A 20,988-nucleotide genomic window follows, 5' to 3' on the forward strand; every position below is an offset into this window, starting at 1 on the left:
GATGCACAATTAATACAAAAGGTGGGGAGAGGGCAAATATCTTTTTTAGAAAGCACTGAAATCCAACAAGAATTGTTCATCCACACCAATCCCTTTTTAGGTTTGGTTAGGAAGCCCCAAAACATATTTCCGGTTAAAAGAGATTGTTATATATTTTCCTTTTTATATCTGGTTAGAAAACCAACAATTATGCATTTCCGCCTCAATTCAGTTCAAATCTGACGACAAAATCTTCTTCTTATCCTTTTATTTCCTTTTTTCCAGTTTGTAGATGTTGACAACTTACACTCTTTGGGGGTCTACATACAAATAAATAAAGAAACAATTACAATCTCCCACAAAAGAATATCCCAAACCACTTAATACTTTCACATGTAACTAAAACACATACAAAATCACAAACAGTGGACTTGAAACGGAAAAGTTGACGACAGTGTTGAACTATACAGTGGAACTCCCCATCTGAGATCCCCTGATTTTCTTAATGAGTCTCCTGTCCTGAAGAGGCTAAAAAAGTATGTCTGTAGGACAGTAAAATTCCTTGTCTTGTCTGTAGGACAGTAATATCCCTTGTCTTGTCTGTAGGACAGTAATATCCCTTGTCTTGTCTGTAGGACAGTGATATCCCTTGTCTTGTCTGTAGGACAGTAATATCCCTTGTCTTGTCTGTAGGACAGTAATATCCCTTGTCTTGTCTGTAGGACAGTAATATCCCTTGTCTTGTCTGTAGGACAGTAACATCCCTTGTCTTGTCTGTAGGACAGTAATATCCCTTGTCTTGTCTGTAGGACAGTAATATCCCTTGTCTTGTCTGTAGGACAGTAATGTCCCTTGTCTTGTCTGTAGGACAGTAATATCCCTTGTCTTGTCTGTAGGACAGTAATATCCCTTGTCTTGTCTGTAGGACAGTAATATCCCTTGTCTTGTCTGTAGGACAGTAATATCCCTTGTCTTGTCTGTAGGACAGTAATGTCCCTTGTCTTGTCTAATGTGACTTCCCCCAAATTCAAGACCTTGTTTTTTTTCTTTTTTTCTGTTCCAAGTGTCTAATAAAACTCCCTCTCTTATAAGACGTGATGTTCTCAGATTTTGGAATGACTTAAAAAGGGGGTTCCACTGTATACACATCTCATTCACAGTCACAGGGGTCTGGTGAAGCTATACCAACTGTCATTTCACAGTCACAGGGGTCAGGTGAAGCTATACCAACTCTCATTTCACAGTCACAGGGGTCAGGTGAAGCTATACCAACTCTCATTTCACTATCACAGGGGTCTGGTGAAGCTATACCAACTGTCATTTCACAGTCACAGGGGTCTGGTGAAGCTATACCAACTCTCATTTCACAGTCACAGGGGTCAGGTGAAGCTATACCAACTGTCATTTCACAGTCACAGGGGTCAGGTGAAGCTATACCAACTGTCATTTCACAGTCACAGGGGTCTGGTGAAGCTATACCAACTCTCATTTCACAGTCACAGGGGTCTGGTGAAGCTATACCAACTGTCATTTCACAGTCACAGGGGTCTGGTGAAGCTATACCAACTCTCATTTCACTATCACAAGACAATAAAACTTTACAACTTTTCCCCCTGCCAATACCAATATTCTCTGAGCGGCAACTTACCTCTGAAGTTCTTGATCTGTCCTCGTCGCATGAGGGGCAGGGAGAGGGGGATGTAGTGCTCGTGGCTACACACGATCCGCAGGAACTCAAATTTCAGATCGTACAGCGGCTGTAAACAGAACAAGTTTGATTCTTTGTGGTTCTGATGTCAAATTTCGTTAAAGTTGACACACTGTTGCACAGTTTGTGTTCTTTCTCTTTTGGCTACTATCTTGTTCTCAAAATCATTAGCTACATTTTTTGTATTTACTTTTTTTTTTTTTCATTCCAGGCGGTAAGCATCCTTCTTTGCTGGTATTTGTTTTATGTTTAAAAAAAAATTGTTAACTCTTGTATAATATAACACAAAACCCTATTTCTAATATTTAGGAATAAAACACTGTTACCTTCTGCTCTCCAGGGACAAAGTTCTCCACATATTTTGAGACCAGTCTGAACACGTAACCTCTGTCCATCAGGGTGAAGCAGGACTGTAATAACAAAACACACGTTGCTTTTAGTGACAGCAGGACGGTAAGAACAGAACACACGTTGCTTTTAGTGACAGCAGGACGGTAAGAACAGAACACACGTTGCTTTTAGTGACAGCAGGACGGTAAGAACAGAACACACGTTGCTTTTAGTGACAGCAGGACGGTAAGAACAGAACACACGTTGCTTTTAGTGACAGCAGGACGGTAAGAACAGAACACACGTTGCTTTTAGTGACAGCAGGACTGTAAGAACAGAACACACGTTGCTTTTAGTGACAGCAGGACGGTAAGAACAGAACACACGTTGCTTTTAGTGACAGCAGGACTGTAAGAACAGAACACACGTTGCTTTTAGTGACAGCAGGACTGTAAGAACAGAACACACGTTGCTTTTAGTGACAGCAGGACGGTAAGAACAGAACACACGTTGCTTTTAGTGACAGCAGGACGGTAAGAACAGAACACACGTTGCTTTTAGTGACAGCAGGACGGTAAGAACAGAACACACGTTGCTTTTAGTGACAGCAGGACGGTAAGAACAGAACACACGTTGCTTTTAGTGACAGCAGGACTGTAAGAACAAAACACACGTTGCTTTTAGTGACAGCAGGACTGTAATAACAAAACACACGTTGCTTTTAGTGACAGCAGGACTGAAAGAACAGAACACACGTTGCTTTTAGTGACAGCAGGACTGTAAGAACAAAACACACGTTGCTTTTAGTGACAGCAGGACTGTAAGAACAGAACACACGTTGCTTTTAGTGACAGCAGGACTGTAAGAACAGAACACACGTTGCTTTTAGTGACAGCAGGACTGTAAGAACAGAACACATGTTGCTTTTAGTGACAGCAGATCAAAGCAAAACATGAATCAGATCACCAAACAGAAGTACAATGTGTTTTGCTCACAACAAAACAAAGCAAACAAAAAGCAAACCAATTCACATTTTTGCTCGAGAAGGGTTAACCTGAAAATATTGTTCAGAAAACCCTCTCCTCAGACAACCAATGAGACATTTCAGGCATCAACGAAAACTGTAGTATCATGTCCTTCACACAATTGATGACAATGACAATTCTTTACTAGACGAGGCTAATAGATTATGCAGTGATCTGCTATTTTACATCTAGCCGGGCGGGGATGTAGCTCAGTCGGTAGCGCGCTGGATTTGTATCCAGTTGGCCGCTGTCAGCGTGAGTTCGATCCCAGGTTCGGCGGAAATTTATTTCAGAGTCAACTTTGTGTGCAGACTCTCTTCGGTGTCCGAACCCTCCCCCCGTGTACACTACATTGGGTGTGCACGTTAAAGATCCCACGATTGACAAAAGGGTCTTTCCTGGCAAAATTGCTTAGACACAGTTAATAATTGTCTACCTATACCCGTGTGACTTGGAATAATAGGCCGCGAAAGGTAAATATGCGCCGAAATGGCTGCAATCTACTGGCCGTATAAAATTTCATCTCACACGGCATCACTGCAGAGCGCCTAGAACTGTACCCACGGAATATGCGCGATATAAGCCTCATTGATTGATTGATTGAAAGAGGGAGCACCTAAAAAATAAAAAATAAAAAAATAAAATTAAAATAATTGAAAAAACAACCACCACCAAACAAACAAAATACAAAAACAGTATACCTTGACGAAGTTGGCCTGACTCAGATTGGCCATCCTGGCCTCCTTCGGATTTTCGCGAACTTTCTGCGTGATGTGCAGCGTCACTGTGTGGAGGAGCTGCTGCAGGCGGTACTGGCAGTCCGACGAGAAACGCTCGTTCCTTGGCATCTGTGGGGAAGAAAACAAACAAATAGCTTGAGACTGTTTTAGTAACATTATATTAATCAAATGAACATTTATTATTGAAATTTTCGATTTTAGTGCGAGTTAAAAATAGCCAAGGCAGAGGGAATCATTTGGCTACCAACAGCTGTAGCCAGCACACTGTTAGGCTCGCTTGCTTGTTATACCCAAATGTGAGTAGGAGTAAGAATATGTAATTTAATGCAAGCCACGAACAGCCGTGCACCGTGTCTTCATGACAACCCTCACCTTGATTCTCTCCGTGTCGATCAGGAAGAGCGTCATGCTCTTGAGCAGAATGTCGAAGAAGAAGGCGGCGTGGTTGAGGAAAGAGTTGATGAGCTGGGGGTCGTTCTGAGACGGCCGCAGAATACTGGTCAGCTGCTTGGCCACTTCCTCGTGCACTGTACGCTGGTTGCTGCCCTTGGCTACTGCTGGCGGCCGGAAAACATACTGCAGAAAAAAGAAGTAAAACTGAGATGCGATAAAAGTGTAGAACATTTGCAAGTAGCAACAGAAGACATCCGATAGAGTAAAACCAATAAAAAAAGTACAAAAAATAATAATAAAAAATAAATAAACAAACATTTTTACCAATCAAAATCTTGTACTGTTTTCTTACTCTCCCTCTAATTTTAACATGCATCAAAGTAAAATGACGTAGACTGAACACCCACAACTGTATAACAGTTTACACACCGTCAATCAAATCACACCTAAACAGACCTCAAAACTATCACACAAATCTACGACCTTAGTGGACTAAATCAAGAACAAAATAAATCAATGAACCACAACCAATGAACCACAACCAATGAACCACAACCAATGAACCACAACCAATGAACCACAACCAATGAACCACAACCAATGAACCACAACCAATGAACCACAACCAATGAACCACAACCAATGCAGAGACTTTGTTCTCTTCCGGATAATTACAGATGCAGATTCCCCTATAATGTTTCATACGATGACCTTGAACTCACCTTGACATACTTATCCAGCACTTCCAGTTTGTCCGATTCGTGTATCTGTGCCACAATGTGAATCAGCACCCTGCAAAACACAGACCTTGTCATCAGCACAAACTGCAAAACACAGACCTTGCCATCAGCACAAACTGCAAAACACAGACCTTGCCATCAGCACAAACTGCAAAACACAGACCTTGCCATCAGCACAAACTGCAAAACACAGACCTTGCCATCAGCACAAACTGCAAAACACAGACCTTGCCATCAGCACAAACTACAAAACACAGACCTTGCCATCAGCACAAACTGCAAAACACAGACCTTGCCATCAGCACAAACTGCAAAACACAGACCTTGTCATCAGCACAAACTACAAAACACAGACCTTGCCATCAGCACAAACTCATCAGCCGCTACCATCTCAAGCTTTACTTAACATTCAGAATCCAAAAACAAGAAAAAGTCATTTCGTTGTTTAGATTATAATTTTTGTACAAATTTGTTTATTTCGTTTTAACAATTTTATTCAGATAATTGCAAATAACAATGCTGCATAGAATCAAATAAATACGTCAAACTGTAGATCTGCTTTCTGTTCTGTCGTCTGCCGTCTGTCGTCTGTCGTCTGTCGTCTGTTGTATTCCTTGTTCTGTGTTTTGTGCCTGAGGAAGACCCTAGTGGTCGAAACGTCGTGATTTGTTATTCGTTTCGTCTTCGTCAAACACGTGAGTACAGTATTTTTATTTCAAATAAATACTGTTTATTTTTTTAACTCCGCCTGGATGCACCCTAAAGGTCTTTCAGCCGGTCCCAAGCCCGGATAAAGGAGGAGGGTTGGGCGTGGGGTTAGCAACTCCACCCCGCCAAAAAACCAACTTGCTACAGAAACCGCAACAATGCGGCCCTATGCTCCACAGGGAGTCTACAGGAATAAGTCAAGTAAGTCACTGTTTATTTTAATTTGCGCTACTTTTTGTTGTTGTGCCATACCGAGCGATGTTGAGAGCGACGTCCTCGCAGGCGGTGGAGGTGAGGAGCAGGAAGAGCTGGTTGAGCAAGGTGGGCAAGAACTGCACGTACACCTCCGTCTCCACCGCCAGCAGCGACTGAAACACACACATCTTTGCATAAGGATGAGATTTTGTATACAGTGGAACCCCCCCTTTTAAGACCCCCCAAATTTAAGACTACCTCCCTTTTAAGACCCTCTTTTTTTTTAGACTTTCTGTGCAAAGCTTTAGTAAATTTACCTCCCTTTTAAGACTCGCTTATTCAAGACCTAATTTTTTCAGATTTTAGGAGGTTTGCAATGGGGCGTTCCACTGTATTCCTGTGAGGTTACCCTCATGGAAATTCAGGTTGCTTTCTCACTGGGGCAAGCGAGCGGCCATTCAGTTCGGCGCTACCCATTTTTAAAACTTGTTCCTGCATGCGTGTATTGATGATGTTCCAAAGCCCTGAGACTTTTGCTGTGAACTTGGGTTCGTTATCGTACGCATGCGTGCATACGGGGGTGTTCGGCCACCGAAGAGAGTCTCACAAAGTTGACTCTGAGAAATAAATCCCTTGTCGAACGTGGGGATCGCACCAACGCCAATAATGACAACTGGTGTTTGAAGTCAGCGCCGCTACCGAATGAGCTATTTCACTGCCACATGCGTATATACATTTTCTGCGCTTTGTGTCAGCACTGTCTGTGTGTGTGTAAATAGTACTGTTGACACGTTTTTATATAGACGCCTATTGTGGTTCATGTGCTTAGGCTGTGTATTGGATTGTCACTGTATGCCTGCATTATTAGATGTCAGTAATAATTATATGTGCTGATTGTTCTCTTTGCCTGCGTGCGTATAGTATGTTGGTTATGTTTGGTTATAGTATGTTTGTTTATGTTTGGTCGTTATTTTTGCCTGTGCGTGTATTGTATGTTTGGTCGTTTTCTTTGCCTGTGCATGTATAGTTTGTTGGTTATGTTTGGTCGGTTTCTTTGCCTGTGCGTGTATAGTATGCTTGGTCGATGTATGTATTGTAAAGCGCTAAGAGTAGACAATTTTCTAGAATAGCGCTATAAAAGTTTGCATTATTATTATTATTATTCTGTAAGTGTGTGACACTTTTGGTTGATTTGGTCGACTTACACACAGACTTCAAGACAGTCTATTGGTACATGCGATGTCAGTGTTTTGGAATATCTGGAAGACTTTCAGACAATCTTTGAATCAAGAGTTTGGTTGGTTCTAGAAACACGAAAATACCGTGCATGCATCCCCCGAAACTGGCATATGGCTGCCTAAATGGCAGGGTAAAAACGGTCATGCATGCAAAATCCCACTGGTGTGTAAGTACGAGTGTACCTGAGAGTTTCAGACCATGAATGCAGAAGAAGAAGAAGAAGAAAAATGATATGTCAGTGTTTTTAAATATTCCCTCTGACCCACCCACTACAAACACCTCAAAATTTTTTTCCCTGGAAGGAATTTCTATTGTTGTGAACAATACAACAGCTAGAAAGCTTGTAAACACAAAGCCCCAGATTGAGAGCGTATGAAGATGTACCTTGATTTTGTTGATACTGTTCATGTCTTCAGCCAATGAGGAACCATCCTCCAGCTTTTCACAGTGATGGAAGAAGTTGTCAAGATGTTGATCCTGAAATGGTGAAACATAAACACTTCATGCATCGATATTCTTGTACCAACTCAACTTCCTGGTATCTAAATCCATAAACACAAGAAAACTGATGCCAACAAAATGACTTTCAAGAGATTTTGTACCTTCATTCCTTCCTCTTCTTTCCTTACTTCCTACATTTTACAGTTCTGAAAGACATAGCAAAGGGAAATAGCAGCAAGTGGTGTAAAGACAGACAACAGCAACTAATGACTATGCCAAGTCAATCACTTTGTGCCTAAAGGAAAGACATCACCAACTAATGACTATGCCAAGTCAATCACTTGGTGCCTAAAGGTAAGACAACAGCAACTAATGACTATGCCAAGTCAATCACTTGGTGCCTAAAGGTGAGACAACAGCAACTAATGACTATGCCAAGTCAATCACTTGGTGCCTAAAGGTGAGACAACAGCAACTAATGACTATGCCAAGTCAATCACTTGGTGCCTAAAGGTGAGACAACAGCAACTAATGACTATGCCAAGTCAATCACTTTGTGCCTAAAGGTGAGACAACAGCAACTAATGACTATGCCAAGTCAATCACTTTGTGCCTAAAGGTGAGACAACAGCAACTAATGACTATGCCAAGTCAATCACTTGGTGCCTAAAGGTGAGACAACAGCAACTAATGACTATGCCAAGTCAATCACTTGGTGCCTAAAGGTGAGACAACAGCAACTAATGACTATGCCAAGTCAATCACTTGGTGCCTAAAGGTGAGACAACAGCAACTAATGACTATGCCAAGTCAATCACTTTGTGCCTAAAGGTGAGACAACAGCAACTAATGACTATGCCAAGTCAATCACTTTGTGCCTAAAGGTGAGACAACAGCAACTAATGACTATGCCAAGTCAATCACTTTGTGCCTAAAGGTGAGACAACAGCAACTAATGACTATGCCAAGTCAATCACTTTGTGCCTAAAGGTGAGACAAACTGATTGAAGAAGTGAGTGAAAGGGATAAAAGTGGATTATTCCTCATAGCACCCGCTGTACTCTCAAAGATGCCACACTCGCTTACCTGTGTGTAAACAGTAGAAACCAGGTGAAGATGAACCCTGAACAGTGGCCGGCCCCCTTCCACGAACTTCACATCAGGACCACCTGCAGTCTGCAGAAAACAAAAAGCAAACCAACGTTTACATTAGAAGAACAATGAGTTTGTATTGTGCAGATAAAGCAACAAATATGGTATACACACTGAGTAAAACACTGTCATCAAATAGAGGGAGCCGTGTAGCTCAGGTGGCAGAGCACTGGACTTGTGGTCCTAGGGTGTCACGGGTTCGAATCCAGACCAAGACAGACACGGGTCAACTTTGTGTGCAGACTCAGAGATGGTATCCATGTCCCACCCCAGGTCACCACAGTGGCACGTAAAAGACCTCAATCATTCTGCCATAAGTGCAGGTGGCTGATTACACCAAAACACGCAGACACTTGTGTATCTCATCTAAAGTGGGGATAACACCAGGGAATATGCCCTAATGGTTTCCCCGTCAGGGTGTAAAACAACATTATCTGTCTTCATTAACACCACTTATATGTAGGTCATACAAACTGTAACAACTTGTGCTTAGGTTTTCCTATTTTGCAACACACAAAAGCCACAAAATGTTGAAAACAAGTCACAACCACCACTACCATCACAACAGAAAACGTACCCCTCGTCCAGGTGAGAGAACATCATGGGCCAGGTAGCCGGCAGGTAGATGGCTAGCCACAGGTATGGCACGGTCCCCAACCACCACCCTGCACACAATCCACCATTTCAATCATTTCAAATTTTCGCCTCAGTTTTTGGCCCTTACGTTTCTTTCATAGCTAAAAGCAGTTCAATAACAAGTCGCGTAAGGCGAAAATACAATATTTAGTCAAGTAGCTGCCATTTTTCAGCAAGACCGTATACTCGTAGCATCGTCAGTCCACCGCTCATGGCAAAGGCAGTGAAATTGACAAGAAGAGCGGGGTAGTAGTTGCGCTAAGAAGGATAGCACGCTTTTCTGTACCTCTCTTTGTTTTAACTTTCTGAGCGTGTTTTTAATCGAAACATATCATATCTATATGTTTTTGGAATCAGGAACCGACAAGGAATAAGATGAAAGTGTTTTTGAATTGATTTGGACAATTTAATTTTGATAATAATTTTTATATATTTAATTTTCAGAGCTTGTTTTTAATCCGAATATAACATATTTATATGTTTTTGGAATCAGCAAATGATGGAGAATAAGATAAACGTAAATTTGGATCGTTTTATAAATTTTTATTTTTTTTTACAATTTTCAGATTTTTAATGACCAAAGTCATTAATTAATTTTTAAGCCACCAAGCTGAAATGCAATACCGAACCCCGGGCTTCGTCGAAGATTACTTGACCAAAATTTCAACCAATTTGGTTGAAAAATGAGGGCGTGACAGTGCCGCCTCAACTTTCACGAAAAGCCGGATATGACGTCATCAAAGACATTTATCAAAAAAATGAAAAAAACGTATGGGGATATCAATCCCAGGAACTCTCATGTCAAATTTCATAAAGATCGGTCTAGTAGTTTGGTCTGAATCGCTCTACACGCACGCACGCACACACACACACACACACACATACACCACGACCCTCGTTTCGATTCCCCCTCGATGTTAAAATATTTAGTCAAAACTTGACTAAATATAAAAAGAATAATACAAAAATTAAATGAAAGATACTTTTCTCATGTACATCATCTTGTCAACCACCCCAGATCGGCCCATGCGTTTTCACTCAGCCCTTACCAAAAACTTACTGCTTTTGTGCAGAGTTCGAATTTGTGTACAGAATTTGTTTTTCAGACCTTCTGTCCTTAAACTCCGTTCTAAGACTCCCTCCTTGTTAAGACCTGATTTTCTCAGATTTGTCGAGGTCTTAAAAGGGGGTTCCACTGTACTGGGTGAGTGGATACTCACTTTTGGTATGCACCCAAGTGAAAAGTGGTTCTTACCCCATGTAAAGATCTGTGGCAGTGCTTATACTCGTTTATACAGGATAAGGAATGTATATTTCAGCTAAAAGCCCCATCTGTTACAGTATCTATGCACCCCATATACAACAACACACCTTCCGTCGTGTAGAATCGGCATCCAGGCGTAACCCACGTGGGTTTCGATGCCGTCTTTCTTTTTGACGGCTGCGCCAGACAGTCGACTCCCGCTCCTGGATCCCTCGCAGCTGATGTGGTAGAAACGGAACAGCAGGTGGTGTCGGTCGTGAAGCTGAACTGGTAGTGACAACTTTACCTACAACAAAAAAGGGAGGAATGATTTGTTTGTTTTGTTTGTTTGTTGCCTGTCCCGACTCTTGTTCCTTGCCCCAGTGTGCTCTCACACCGCATTGTCCCAGAATTCCCTGCTCCATCCACATCTGCATTTTGTTCCACTGCCAGACTTGTCGATTTTACAGGGAGGAATGATTGAGAGTTTGGGGTATGTATGGACAGAAACTGCAGATGCTTTTTGTATCTTTGACTAGACAAAAGTGAACCACAAAAACAGCTGGACAAAATGAATACACTTTTTAGGCCAGTTAATACCATACAGTCGTGATAGTTTTCCTGCAATCTTACTACCAGCGCCCATGGCATCTTGCTTTGAGATAATAACATTTTCTAAGTCTGTCTAAGTAATAACGAACAAAAAACTGAATATAAAAAAATCTTCAGCGGTTCAAAACTTCTGGCAGGTTTAAGAAAAATGGCTTGAGATGATTTAGACAGATAGAAAACATGTCCCATATCGTTCCCAAAAGCTCATGCTTCATTTGTCTGGTAACCAACAACGATGGGACAAATATTCAAATTACAATCAGTTGAAGTTTAATCATTACAATTCCTGACCTCTTCCATGAAGTTTGGCGTGGTAGAGTGGTGTTGCACAGAGGTGTTGGCCAATGTTGTGAATACTGACATTCCTGGCAAGCCGTAAATTCGCTGAAAATACACAACACATGATGACACTTTCTTAAATCCATTAAGACATAGATCTGACAGTACTGTATTTTAACTTGTAACAGCATTTCAAACTATTGTTGGGTATTTTGAAATACTCATAGATCTGAAAGTACTGAATTTTTACTTGTAACATTTGAAATTCACGTCTGGTACTTTAGAATACTCAAAGATCTGAAAGTACTGCATTTTAACTTGTAACATTACAACAGCATTTCAGACTTGCGTTGGGTATTTTAAAATTCTCATAGATCTGAAAGTACTGTATTCTAACTTCTCACATTATGACAGCATTTCAGACTTACATCTGGTATTTAAAATACTCAATTCCCAAATTTTAAACAATATCTTATTTAGTAATGATCATTATTCAGTTACTTTGCTGGTTAGGAAACTAGAATTGAGACAGAGAGAAAAAGTATGCTTGGTTATGTGAAAATACAATGACATGTACCTATGTGTTTTATGTGCTTTTTTTTTAATGTTCCTGTAATTCTTATTTCGATGTGTATTTTATAATCTTTGACAGGCAGGTTAGATGTGTCGAAGACAATTTTCCATTTTAATGTGTTCATTTTAATGGACAATAAAGTGTTGTTAATGTTACCTTCAAAGGAGCAGCCTTCTCATCATCGCTGTCTCTCAGCTCCACACAGCACGCAATGTTGCGAGCCTGAAACAACGCAGTTTGAAATTAAACACCCACAAGCAAATGGCGTCAGCGAAGAAACAAACAAGAAAAAGGCACAACAACTTACAACCCATACAATCCGGACAGAACCATTTCTGAAAATGGTCTCTTTGTGATGGCACCACTTTCCTACATCGTAACAACTGAGACTACAACTGTCATGATAATTAACACTCTCTGACAACCTGGGCAAGTATCGTCTTATGTTTACACACACAAATACACACGTGTGGACACGCATGCACGCACACAAACACAAACCGTACATGGCAGGTACCACTGCCATGAAAACCAGAGCGTACTCTTGATGCTGTAGTCTTTCGTTTGTCTTTATGTTATATGCACCACCACTGACATTTCTCCACTGCCATGAAAACCAGAGCGTACTCTTGATGCTGTAGTCTTTCGTTTGTCTCTATGTTATATGCACCACCACTGACATTTCTCCACTGCCATGAAAACCAGAGCGTACTCTTGATGCTGTAGTCTTTCGTTTGTCTCTATGTTATATGCACCACCACTGACATTTCTCCACTGCCATGAAAACCAGAGCGTACTCTTGATGCTGTAGTCTTTCGTTTGTCTCTATGTTATATGCACCACCACTGACATTTCTCCACTGCCATGAAAACCAGAGCGTACTCTTGATGCTGTAGTCTTTTGTTTGTCTTTATGTTATATGTACCACCACTGACATTTCTCCACTGCCATGAAAACCAGAGCGTACTCTTGATGCTGTAGTCTTTCGTTTGTCTCTATGTTACATGTACCACCACTGACATTTCTCCACTGCCATGAAAACCAGAGCGTACTCTTGATGCTGTAGTCTTTCGTTTGTCTTTATGTTACATGTACCACCACTGACATTTCTCCACTGCCATGAAAACCAGAGCGTACTCTTGATGCTGTAGTCTTTCGTTTGTCTTTATGTTATATGCACCACCACTGACATTTCTCCACTGCCATGAAAACCAGAGCGTACTCTTGATGCTGTAGTCTTTCGTTTGTCTCTATGTTATATGCACCACCACTGACATTTCTCCACTGCCATGAAAACCAGAGCGTACTCTTGATGCTGTAGTCTTTCGTTTGTCTCTATGTTATATGCACCACCACTGACATTTCTCCACTGCCATGAAAACCAGAGCGTACTCTTGATGCTGTAGTCTTTCCTTTGTCTTTATGTTACATGTACCACCACTGACATTTCTCCATGTGAGATGATAAAGTTAATTTGATTTGATTTTGATTTGATTTACTCTGTGACAACTAAGACAAGACCGTACCTTGGCGAAGGTTTTCTGGCTGTCGTACTTGAGCGACAGGGGGTAGACGTACAGGTGGTTCACGTAGTAATCGAAGGTGGAGCAAAGGGAGGCTTTCTTGGGCAAGAACTCTTCCACCTCAAATGTCGGCCCCTCTGTCGGAGGATCCGCAAATGGCTTGATGCGCACTAGGCTTGACGTCAGGGTGCCTGAAACGCATGGAAGTCGTCATGCTAGATTCAACGTGGATTTTTAAACACAAACACTATTCGATGCAGAGAACACTATTTCAAACACAGAAAATTCCAGGCTGAAACATGAATCCCTGCAAGTACTTCAATACCTCTCCTTCTTTCTTCTTCTGTTTTTTGCACGAGTGGTTTTTTATGTGTACATGTGTTAACATGTGATTTGTAAAAATGTAAAAACATTTGACAAATTACGTCGAACCTAAAACCGCGATTTGTATAAATGTAAAAAAAATCGCATTCCACAAAGTAATACATGCCTTTTATTATTATTATTAATATTTGTTGTTTAGAGCCCAGTCAACCACAAAGGGATCCCAGGCCAAAAATACATATGAAAATGCAAGTGTGTGAGTAAATCTGCATGTTATTTTTTTTGTTATTCGATTTCGAAACGTGATAAGCACAGATGTGTCTGTCTGTCGGTGTGTCCGTCACAAACATGTGCATGCGAGTTTAACATTTTTTACAAATCACGGGTCAACAGTATGACCGTTTTTACTCCGCCAATTAGGCAGCTATATGCTGCTTTTTGGGGAACTTGAATACAATTCTTTGATGTCTTATCAGTTCCCTTGAGTACGTACAAGTAAGTGTTCATGCACAATCACGCTCCCAACACAATCCCTTGAACAACATTCCTATATCAGTTGGTTGGTTTTTACATTTAGTCAAGTTTTTGATTGTGATCGTGTCCCCCAGTAAACAGATTCAGCAACCATGTGGGAAAGTGTGCATCATATTTTTCAACAGTAATCTTCTTCTTCTTCGCTCATGGGCTGAAACTCCCACGTTCACTCACAAATTTGCACGAGTGGGTTTTTACGTGTATGACCGTTTTTACCCCACCATTCAGGCAGCCATACGCCGCTTTCGGGGGAATTTCAAGAGTAATCACTCTTTTAAAATACATAAAAACCGAGCAGAGATATTTCGGGAATTGGTCTATTCAGCTAACAGACCCCCCTTTGCTAGTACAGTGGAACCCCCTGTTAAGATCTTCAAACACTGAAGAAAATGAGGTCTTAACAAGGAGTGGATCTTAAAACGGTGGTAGGCTGAAGTCGGAGGATCTGGGCCAACAGGCGCACCTTAACCAACCATAGATCCACGCAAATTGCAAAAATGAAATGTCGACAGTCCAAAATGCACGTTATGGTGCTCGCCAGGCAGGTGCAGCGCCGGGCTCCATGTTAGCGAACGACAAGAAGAAGAAAATGGTGGTAAATTTCCAGAGGTTATGAACAGAAAGTCAGAGAAAACACGGTCTAACAAGGGAGAGAGTCTTAAATTGGGTGGTCTCAAAAAAAAGGGGGGGGGGGGGGGGTTCCAACTCTGTAACTGCCACACTCACTGTCTGGTGACTGGTCGGCATTCAGCTGGTCAAAGTGAATCTTCAATTCTCCGGGAATCACCTGAAGCTTGGCAGCTTTCTCCTGTCTGTGAAAGCGAGGACAGGTTAGCTTCAATTTCAATCTTGGCTCTTATCACAACCATGAAACGATTTTACTGAAAAGGGCTGACTTGGATAAAAGTAGGTTGAAAAATTGAATGCCGTTTTTTTGTTTGTGCTGTGTGTGTGTGTGTGTGTGTGTGTGTGTGTGTGTGTGTGTGTGTGTGTGCTGTGTGTGTGTGTGTGCGTGCGTGTGTGCGTGTGTATGCATGTGTATTTCCATGTGTGTGTACTGATGTAGAATTATGCCCATAAAAGTGGAAGTAAAAAGGCAACTAGCCAATTTGGGGAAGGGGTGTTCGTCGAATGCCATTATGATACATGTATAATAAAAAGAAGAAAATTGACGGGAAAAAGTCAACCTACTTCTTGAAGTCTTCCAGCTGCTTGATGATCTCGTCGTCTGTGAACTTTGACCCTTCGTAGCGATACAGCGGTATGGTGGACGATCCGATCATGGTTGAAGCCAGTGGTCTGAAAACAGTGTTGTCAACAAAAAAGAGTCAACTGAAGATTTAAACATGTGACTAGCAGAATTTTTTTTTTTTAGTATTTGCCAAGCACATCATTGTGGGGCTTTTAATCAATAACATGCATCCGTCTACAATGTAACATCATTCATCCTTCAACATGTATAATAAATATGTAAATGGCAAGAATACAAGACATATATACCCAACATTAGGACATAACAGAGAGACAGACATATAACATACCGTTCGCCTACAAGTAAGGCCGGAGCATAACATAACATGCAGATTACAATACTGATAAAAAGAAAGAGAGAGAGAGAGAGAGAGAGAGAGAGAGAGAGAGAGAGAGAGAGAGAGAGAGAGAGAGAGAGAGAGAGAGAGAGAGAGAGAGAGAGAGAGAGAGAGAGAGAGAGAGAGAGACAGACAGAGAGAGAGACAGAGACAGATAGAGAGACAGAGAGACAGAGAGAGAGCGAGAGAGAGAGACAAAGAGAGAGAGAGAGAGAGAGAGAGAGAGAGAGAGAGAGAGAGAGAGAGAGAGAGAGAGAGAGAATTTTTTTTAAATACCGTGTTCCACACTACTTATTGGTAGGCTTATTTCCCCCTCTGATCCTCCCAAAACCATGCAGAGAAAGGTTCAATAGAAGATAAAGACCAGAATGTTTTGCACAAAAACTGGGACAACATAAAAGCCTTCTCTTCTGCTACAAAGCGGTATGGTAAGCCAGTTAGATTGTTCAGCAGTTTGTTTGTTTGTTTGTTTGCTTAACGCCCAGCCGACCACGAAGGGCCATATTAGGGCGGTGCTGCTTTGACATATAACGTGCGCCACACACAAGACAGAAGTCGCAGCACAGGCTTCATGTCTCACCCAGTCACATTATTCTGACACCGGACCAACCAGTCCTAGCACTAACCCCATTATGCCAGGCGGAGCAGCCACTAGATTGCCAATTTTAAAGTCTTAGGTATGACCCGGCCAGGGTTCAAACCCACGACCTCCCGATCATGGGACAGACGCCTTACCACCAGGCCAACCATGCCGGTATTGTTCAGCAGTCTTAAGACTGTTCTCAATTGAGCCTGAAATCAGCTTTGCGAAGTCTTCTTGCCAAACATTCAGTGCCAAAGTGCCATACAGCAAGCTTGGCCAAGTAAACTTTCTTTCTTTCTTTATTTGGTATTTAACGTCGTTTTCAACCACGAAGGTTATATCGCGACGGGGAAAGGGGGGGGGGAGATGGGATAGAGCCACTTGTTAATTGTTTCTTGTTCACAAAAGCACTAATCAAAAAATTGCTCCAGGGGCTTGCAACGTAGTACAATATATGACCTTACTGGGAGAATGCAAGTTTCCAGTACAAAGGACTTAACATTTCTTACATACTGCTTGACTAAAATCTTTACAAACATTGACTATATTCTATACAAGAAACACTTAACAAGGGTAAAAGGAGAAACAGAATCCGTTAGTCGCCTCTTACGACATGCTGGGGAGCATCGGGTAAATTCTTCCCCCTAACCCGCGGGGGGTGAAGTAAACTTTGCACAGTTGATTTGAGGCTTTATCCTAATACTGAATCTAAAGCACAAGCACTATTGTATTAATCTGTGTTCCTTTCTCAGTACATTACCGACACAAAAGCCTTCATTTCTAAATCCCAATACAGTGGAACCCCCTTTTAAGACCCCCCAGTTTAAGACTTCTCCCCTTTTAAGACCTTGCATTTTCAGACTTTCTGTTCACAACCTCTGTGAATGTACCTCCTTTTTAAGACTCCCTCTATTTTAAGACTCCCTCCTTTTTAAGACTCCCTCCATTTTAAGACTCCCTCCTTTTTAAGACTCCCTCCATTTTAACACTCCCTCCATTTTAAGACTACCTCCATTTTAAGACTCCCTCCTTTTTAAGACTCCCTCCTTTTCAAGACTCCCTCCTTTTTAAGACTCCCTCCTTTTTAAGACTCCCTCCTTTTTAAGACTCCCTCCATTTTAAGACTCCCTCCTTTTTAAGACTCCCTCCATTTTAAGACTCCCTCCTTTTTAAGACTCCCTCCATTTTAAGACTCCCTCCTTTTTAAGACTCCCTCCATTTTAAGACTCCCTCCTTTTTAAGACTCCCTCCATTTTAAGACTCCCTCCATTTTAAGACTCCCTCCTTTTTAAGACTCCCTCCTTTTTAAGACTCCCTCCTTTTTAAGACTCCCTCCATTTTAAGACTCCCTCCTTTTTAAGACTCCCTCCATTTTAAGACTCCCTCCTTTTTAAGACTCCCTCCTTTTTAAGACTCCCTCCTTTTTAAGATCTGATATTTTCCGATTTTGTGAAGGTCTTGAAAGGAAGGGGTTTGACTGTACAAATAGCGACATTTTGTGTATGTGAGAGTTTTACTTGTTCTCACCTAGCAGACCAGGCGAAGGGCATGCGGTAGTGGCCGATGCCGGCACAGTAGTGCTTGACAGAGTTGTGGACCTTGAGCGCCATCTTGCGGTCGGGGCCTTTCAGGTAGGGCTCCAGGCACTGCGACAGCGCCCCCTGCAGGACCTTCTCCACACGCGCCACCAGGAATATCTCCGAGTGACGTCGCACCACCGAGAAAATTCCCTGTAAGAGTCAGACAGAATGTTTAAACTAAGTAAAAGCCAGCCAAGTAGCAGTTGTTGTTAAGCGTATCTTAACACTCACAGGCCACTTACTAATACAGTGGTACCTGCCCTGTGCGGCCCCTTTGTCTATTATTTTGACAAATATATACCTGTCATTACAGGCCACCTGAAATGTAGGGACACTTTGAACTGGACCAAAGTGTCCTTTCATGACGGGTAGCACTGTAAGAAGATGCCTCTGTCATCTAATTGGGATGATTATATGTATGCCATTTTCAGTGGTAACAATGAAATGTGTTTTTCTTGTCCTGCTGTATCAGATCTTACCATGAGAACATTTTGCTTGAATCAACAAACTAACATTCATCTCAGGGATCCCCAAACTGTGCATCCCTGCGTCCCATAATGCACTACAAGCCGAAAAAATGTAGTAGAAATACATGAAGGTGCTCTCTCTCCGTCTCTCTTTTTCTTTTTACATTTAGTCAAGTTTTGACTAAATGTTTTAACATAGAGGGGGAATCGAGACGAGGGTCATGGTGTGTGTGTGTGTGTGTATGTGTGTGTGTGTGTGTGTGTGTGTGTGTCTGTGCGTGTGTGTGTGTAGAGCGATTCAGACTAAACTACTGGACCGATCTTTATGAAATTTTACATGAGAGTTCCTGGGTATGAAATCCCCAGACGTTTTTTTCATTTTTTCGATAAATGTCTTTTATGACGTCATATCCGGCTTTTTGTAAAAGTTGAGGCGGCACTGTCACACCTTCATTTTTCAATCAAATTAATTGAAATTGTGGCCAAGCAATCTTTGATGAAGGCCGGACTTCGGTATTGCATTTCAGCATGGAGGCTTAAAAATTAATTAATGACTTTGGTCATTAAAAATCTGAAAATTGTAATTAAAATTATTTTTTTATAAAACGATCCAAAATTACTTTTATTTTATTCTTCATCATGTTCTGATTCCAAAAACATATAAATATGTTATATTCGGATTAAAAACAAGCTCTGAAAATTAAAAATATAAAAATTATGATTAAAATTAAATTTCCGAAATCGTTTTAAAAACAATTTCATCTTATTCCTTGTTGGTTCCTGATTCCAAAAACATATAGATATGATATGTTTGGATTAAAAACACGCTCAGAAAGTTAAAACGAAGAGAGGTACAGTAAAGCGTGCTATGCAGCACAGCGCAACCGCTACCGCGCTGAACAGGCTCGTCACTTTCACTGCCTTTTGCACTAGCGGCGGACTACGGTCATTGTGAAAAAATGCAGTGCGTTCAGTTTCATTCTGTGAGTTCCACAGCTTGACTAAATGTAGTAATTTCGCCTTACGCGACTTGTCCTTTTAACTTATGGTGCTGACCTGATTGGGGACCAGGGTAGCTCAGTTGGTAGAGAACTAGACATGTGATCGTAAGGTCACAGATTGGAATCCAGGCAGGGACGGACACAAGTCAACTTTATGAGCAGACTAAAAGACGGTATCCATGCCCCACCCCCGTGTCACCATAGCGGTGTGTAAAAAACCTTGATCATTCTGCCACAACTGCAGGAGACTAATAGTAATACACCCAAACACGCACAAACCTGGTTAGCGTGACTCTTGTTTTCCACTGGGAGGAAGCGACCCGAATTTGCCAGCATCTGGATAATACTAATAGGGTAAATAATGCAGACAACCAACCTGTCTGAGGGACTTGGAGACCCAGTCGTCTTTCAGACCGTTAACGTCAGCGGCACCTCTCGCCCCTCCCTTATCAAAGACGCGCAGCAGTTCCGCTGGAATCATAGCCTGGATTTCCGGCTCATTGGGGTTGACGTGAAAATCCTCCGAGATCTTTTTCCTCTCCTTGACATCGTAGATGGCGAAGGTGACGAAGAAAGGTTCCGGCTAAAAAAGGGAGAAGTAGAAAGGCATCATAAATGAAAAATATTTATAACAGGTACAGTGGAGCCTCCTTTTTAAGACCTAAAAAAAAAGTCTGAGAAAATCTGATCTTATGAATGTAACGAAACAATATAAATCTACTAAAATCTTTGAATTTAGGTGAGATCTGATCCATCTACCCAGGGTTTGGAAATGAAAAGCCTGGTTTTAATTGGGCAAAGTCGACTTTGCGAAGTCTACTTCAGGAAGCTCGCTGCACAAAGCTTTGGTACTGAATTTTCGTTACAAAGACTCTGCGAAGTCTTTGTGAAATCAACATTAGGCTCAATCAAGGATAGCTTTTAGGATGGATACAGTATGTGAAATCAAATAAACTGTCCATACACATAATAAACCCAAAGAACCTCAGCCTTTTCACATAAGGTGTAGATTTTGTGACATTAAATTGTGTTGAGCTGTTACGCTTACGTTGCAGTGTTTCTTGGGACCTCCAGCGTCAGACAGAAGAAGCTGGAGAGAGGTCTGGAGATGCTCCAGCCGGAGAAGAAATCTCTCCGCCACTGGTTTGGGGAACACTTCAATCTCCTCCTCATCCTCCAAATCCTCCAAGTCCTCCTCCATGATTATTCTCTGTTGAGGGGAGACAGAGGAATTGTAAGGTAATGGACTGCATGTTCACATATTCTGTATTCTTTCCTTATTCATTCTTTCTCTCTCTCTCTCTTTCTGTCTCTCTCTTGCTCTCTCTCTCTCTCTCTCTCTCTCTCTCTCTCTCTCTCTCTCTCTCTCTGTCTGTCTGTCTGTCTCTCACTC

General features: G+C 41.7%; 1 protein-coding gene across 6 annotated transcripts in view; it reads right to left on the reverse strand.

The window, feature by feature from the left end:
• The window catches only part of LOC138946240 (dedicator of cytokinesis protein 9-like), a 132,198-nt gene that overhangs the window by 81,043 nt on the left and 30,167 nt on the right, over positions 1-20,988 (reverse strand). For all 6 annotated transcript variants that reach the window (XM_070317774.1, XM_070317773.1, XM_070317775.1 and 3 more), the window contains exons 10-27: positions 20,644-20,805; positions 19,972-20,178; positions 18,075-18,277; positions 15,567-15,674; positions 15,102-15,187; positions 13,521-13,708; positions 12,151-12,216; positions 11,433-11,525; positions 10,658-10,836; positions 9,228-9,315; positions 8,585-8,674; positions 7,442-7,534; positions 5,876-5,991; positions 4,898-4,967; positions 4,155-4,358; positions 3,744-3,890; positions 2,014-2,097; positions 1,628-1,736 (exon numbers count right to left, since the gene is read on the reverse strand). In XM_070317774.1, coding sequence (XP_070173875.1) covers positions 1,628-1,736; positions 2,014-2,097; positions 3,744-3,890; positions 4,155-4,358; positions 4,898-4,967; positions 5,876-5,991; positions 7,442-7,534; positions 8,585-8,674; positions 9,228-9,315; positions 10,658-10,836; positions 11,433-11,525; positions 12,151-12,216; positions 13,521-13,708; positions 15,102-15,187; positions 15,567-15,674; positions 18,075-18,277; positions 19,972-20,178; positions 20,644-20,805 — 2,293 coding nt within the window. The remainder of the gene's footprint in view (positions 1-1,627; positions 1,737-2,013; positions 2,098-3,743; positions 3,891-4,154; positions 4,359-4,897; positions 4,968-5,875; positions 5,992-7,441; positions 7,535-8,584; positions 8,675-9,227; positions 9,316-10,657; positions 10,837-11,432; positions 11,526-12,150; positions 12,217-13,520; positions 13,709-15,101; positions 15,188-15,566; positions 15,675-18,074; positions 18,278-19,971; positions 20,179-20,643; positions 20,806-20,988) is intronic.

The sequence above is a fragment of the Littorina saxatilis genome, linkage group LG13, assembly GCF_037325665.1.
Source record: "Littorina saxatilis isolate snail1 linkage group LG13, US_GU_Lsax_2.0, whole genome shotgun sequence".
Lineage (NCBI taxonomy): Eukaryota > Metazoa > Mollusca > Gastropoda > Littorinimorpha > Littorinidae > Littorina > Littorina saxatilis.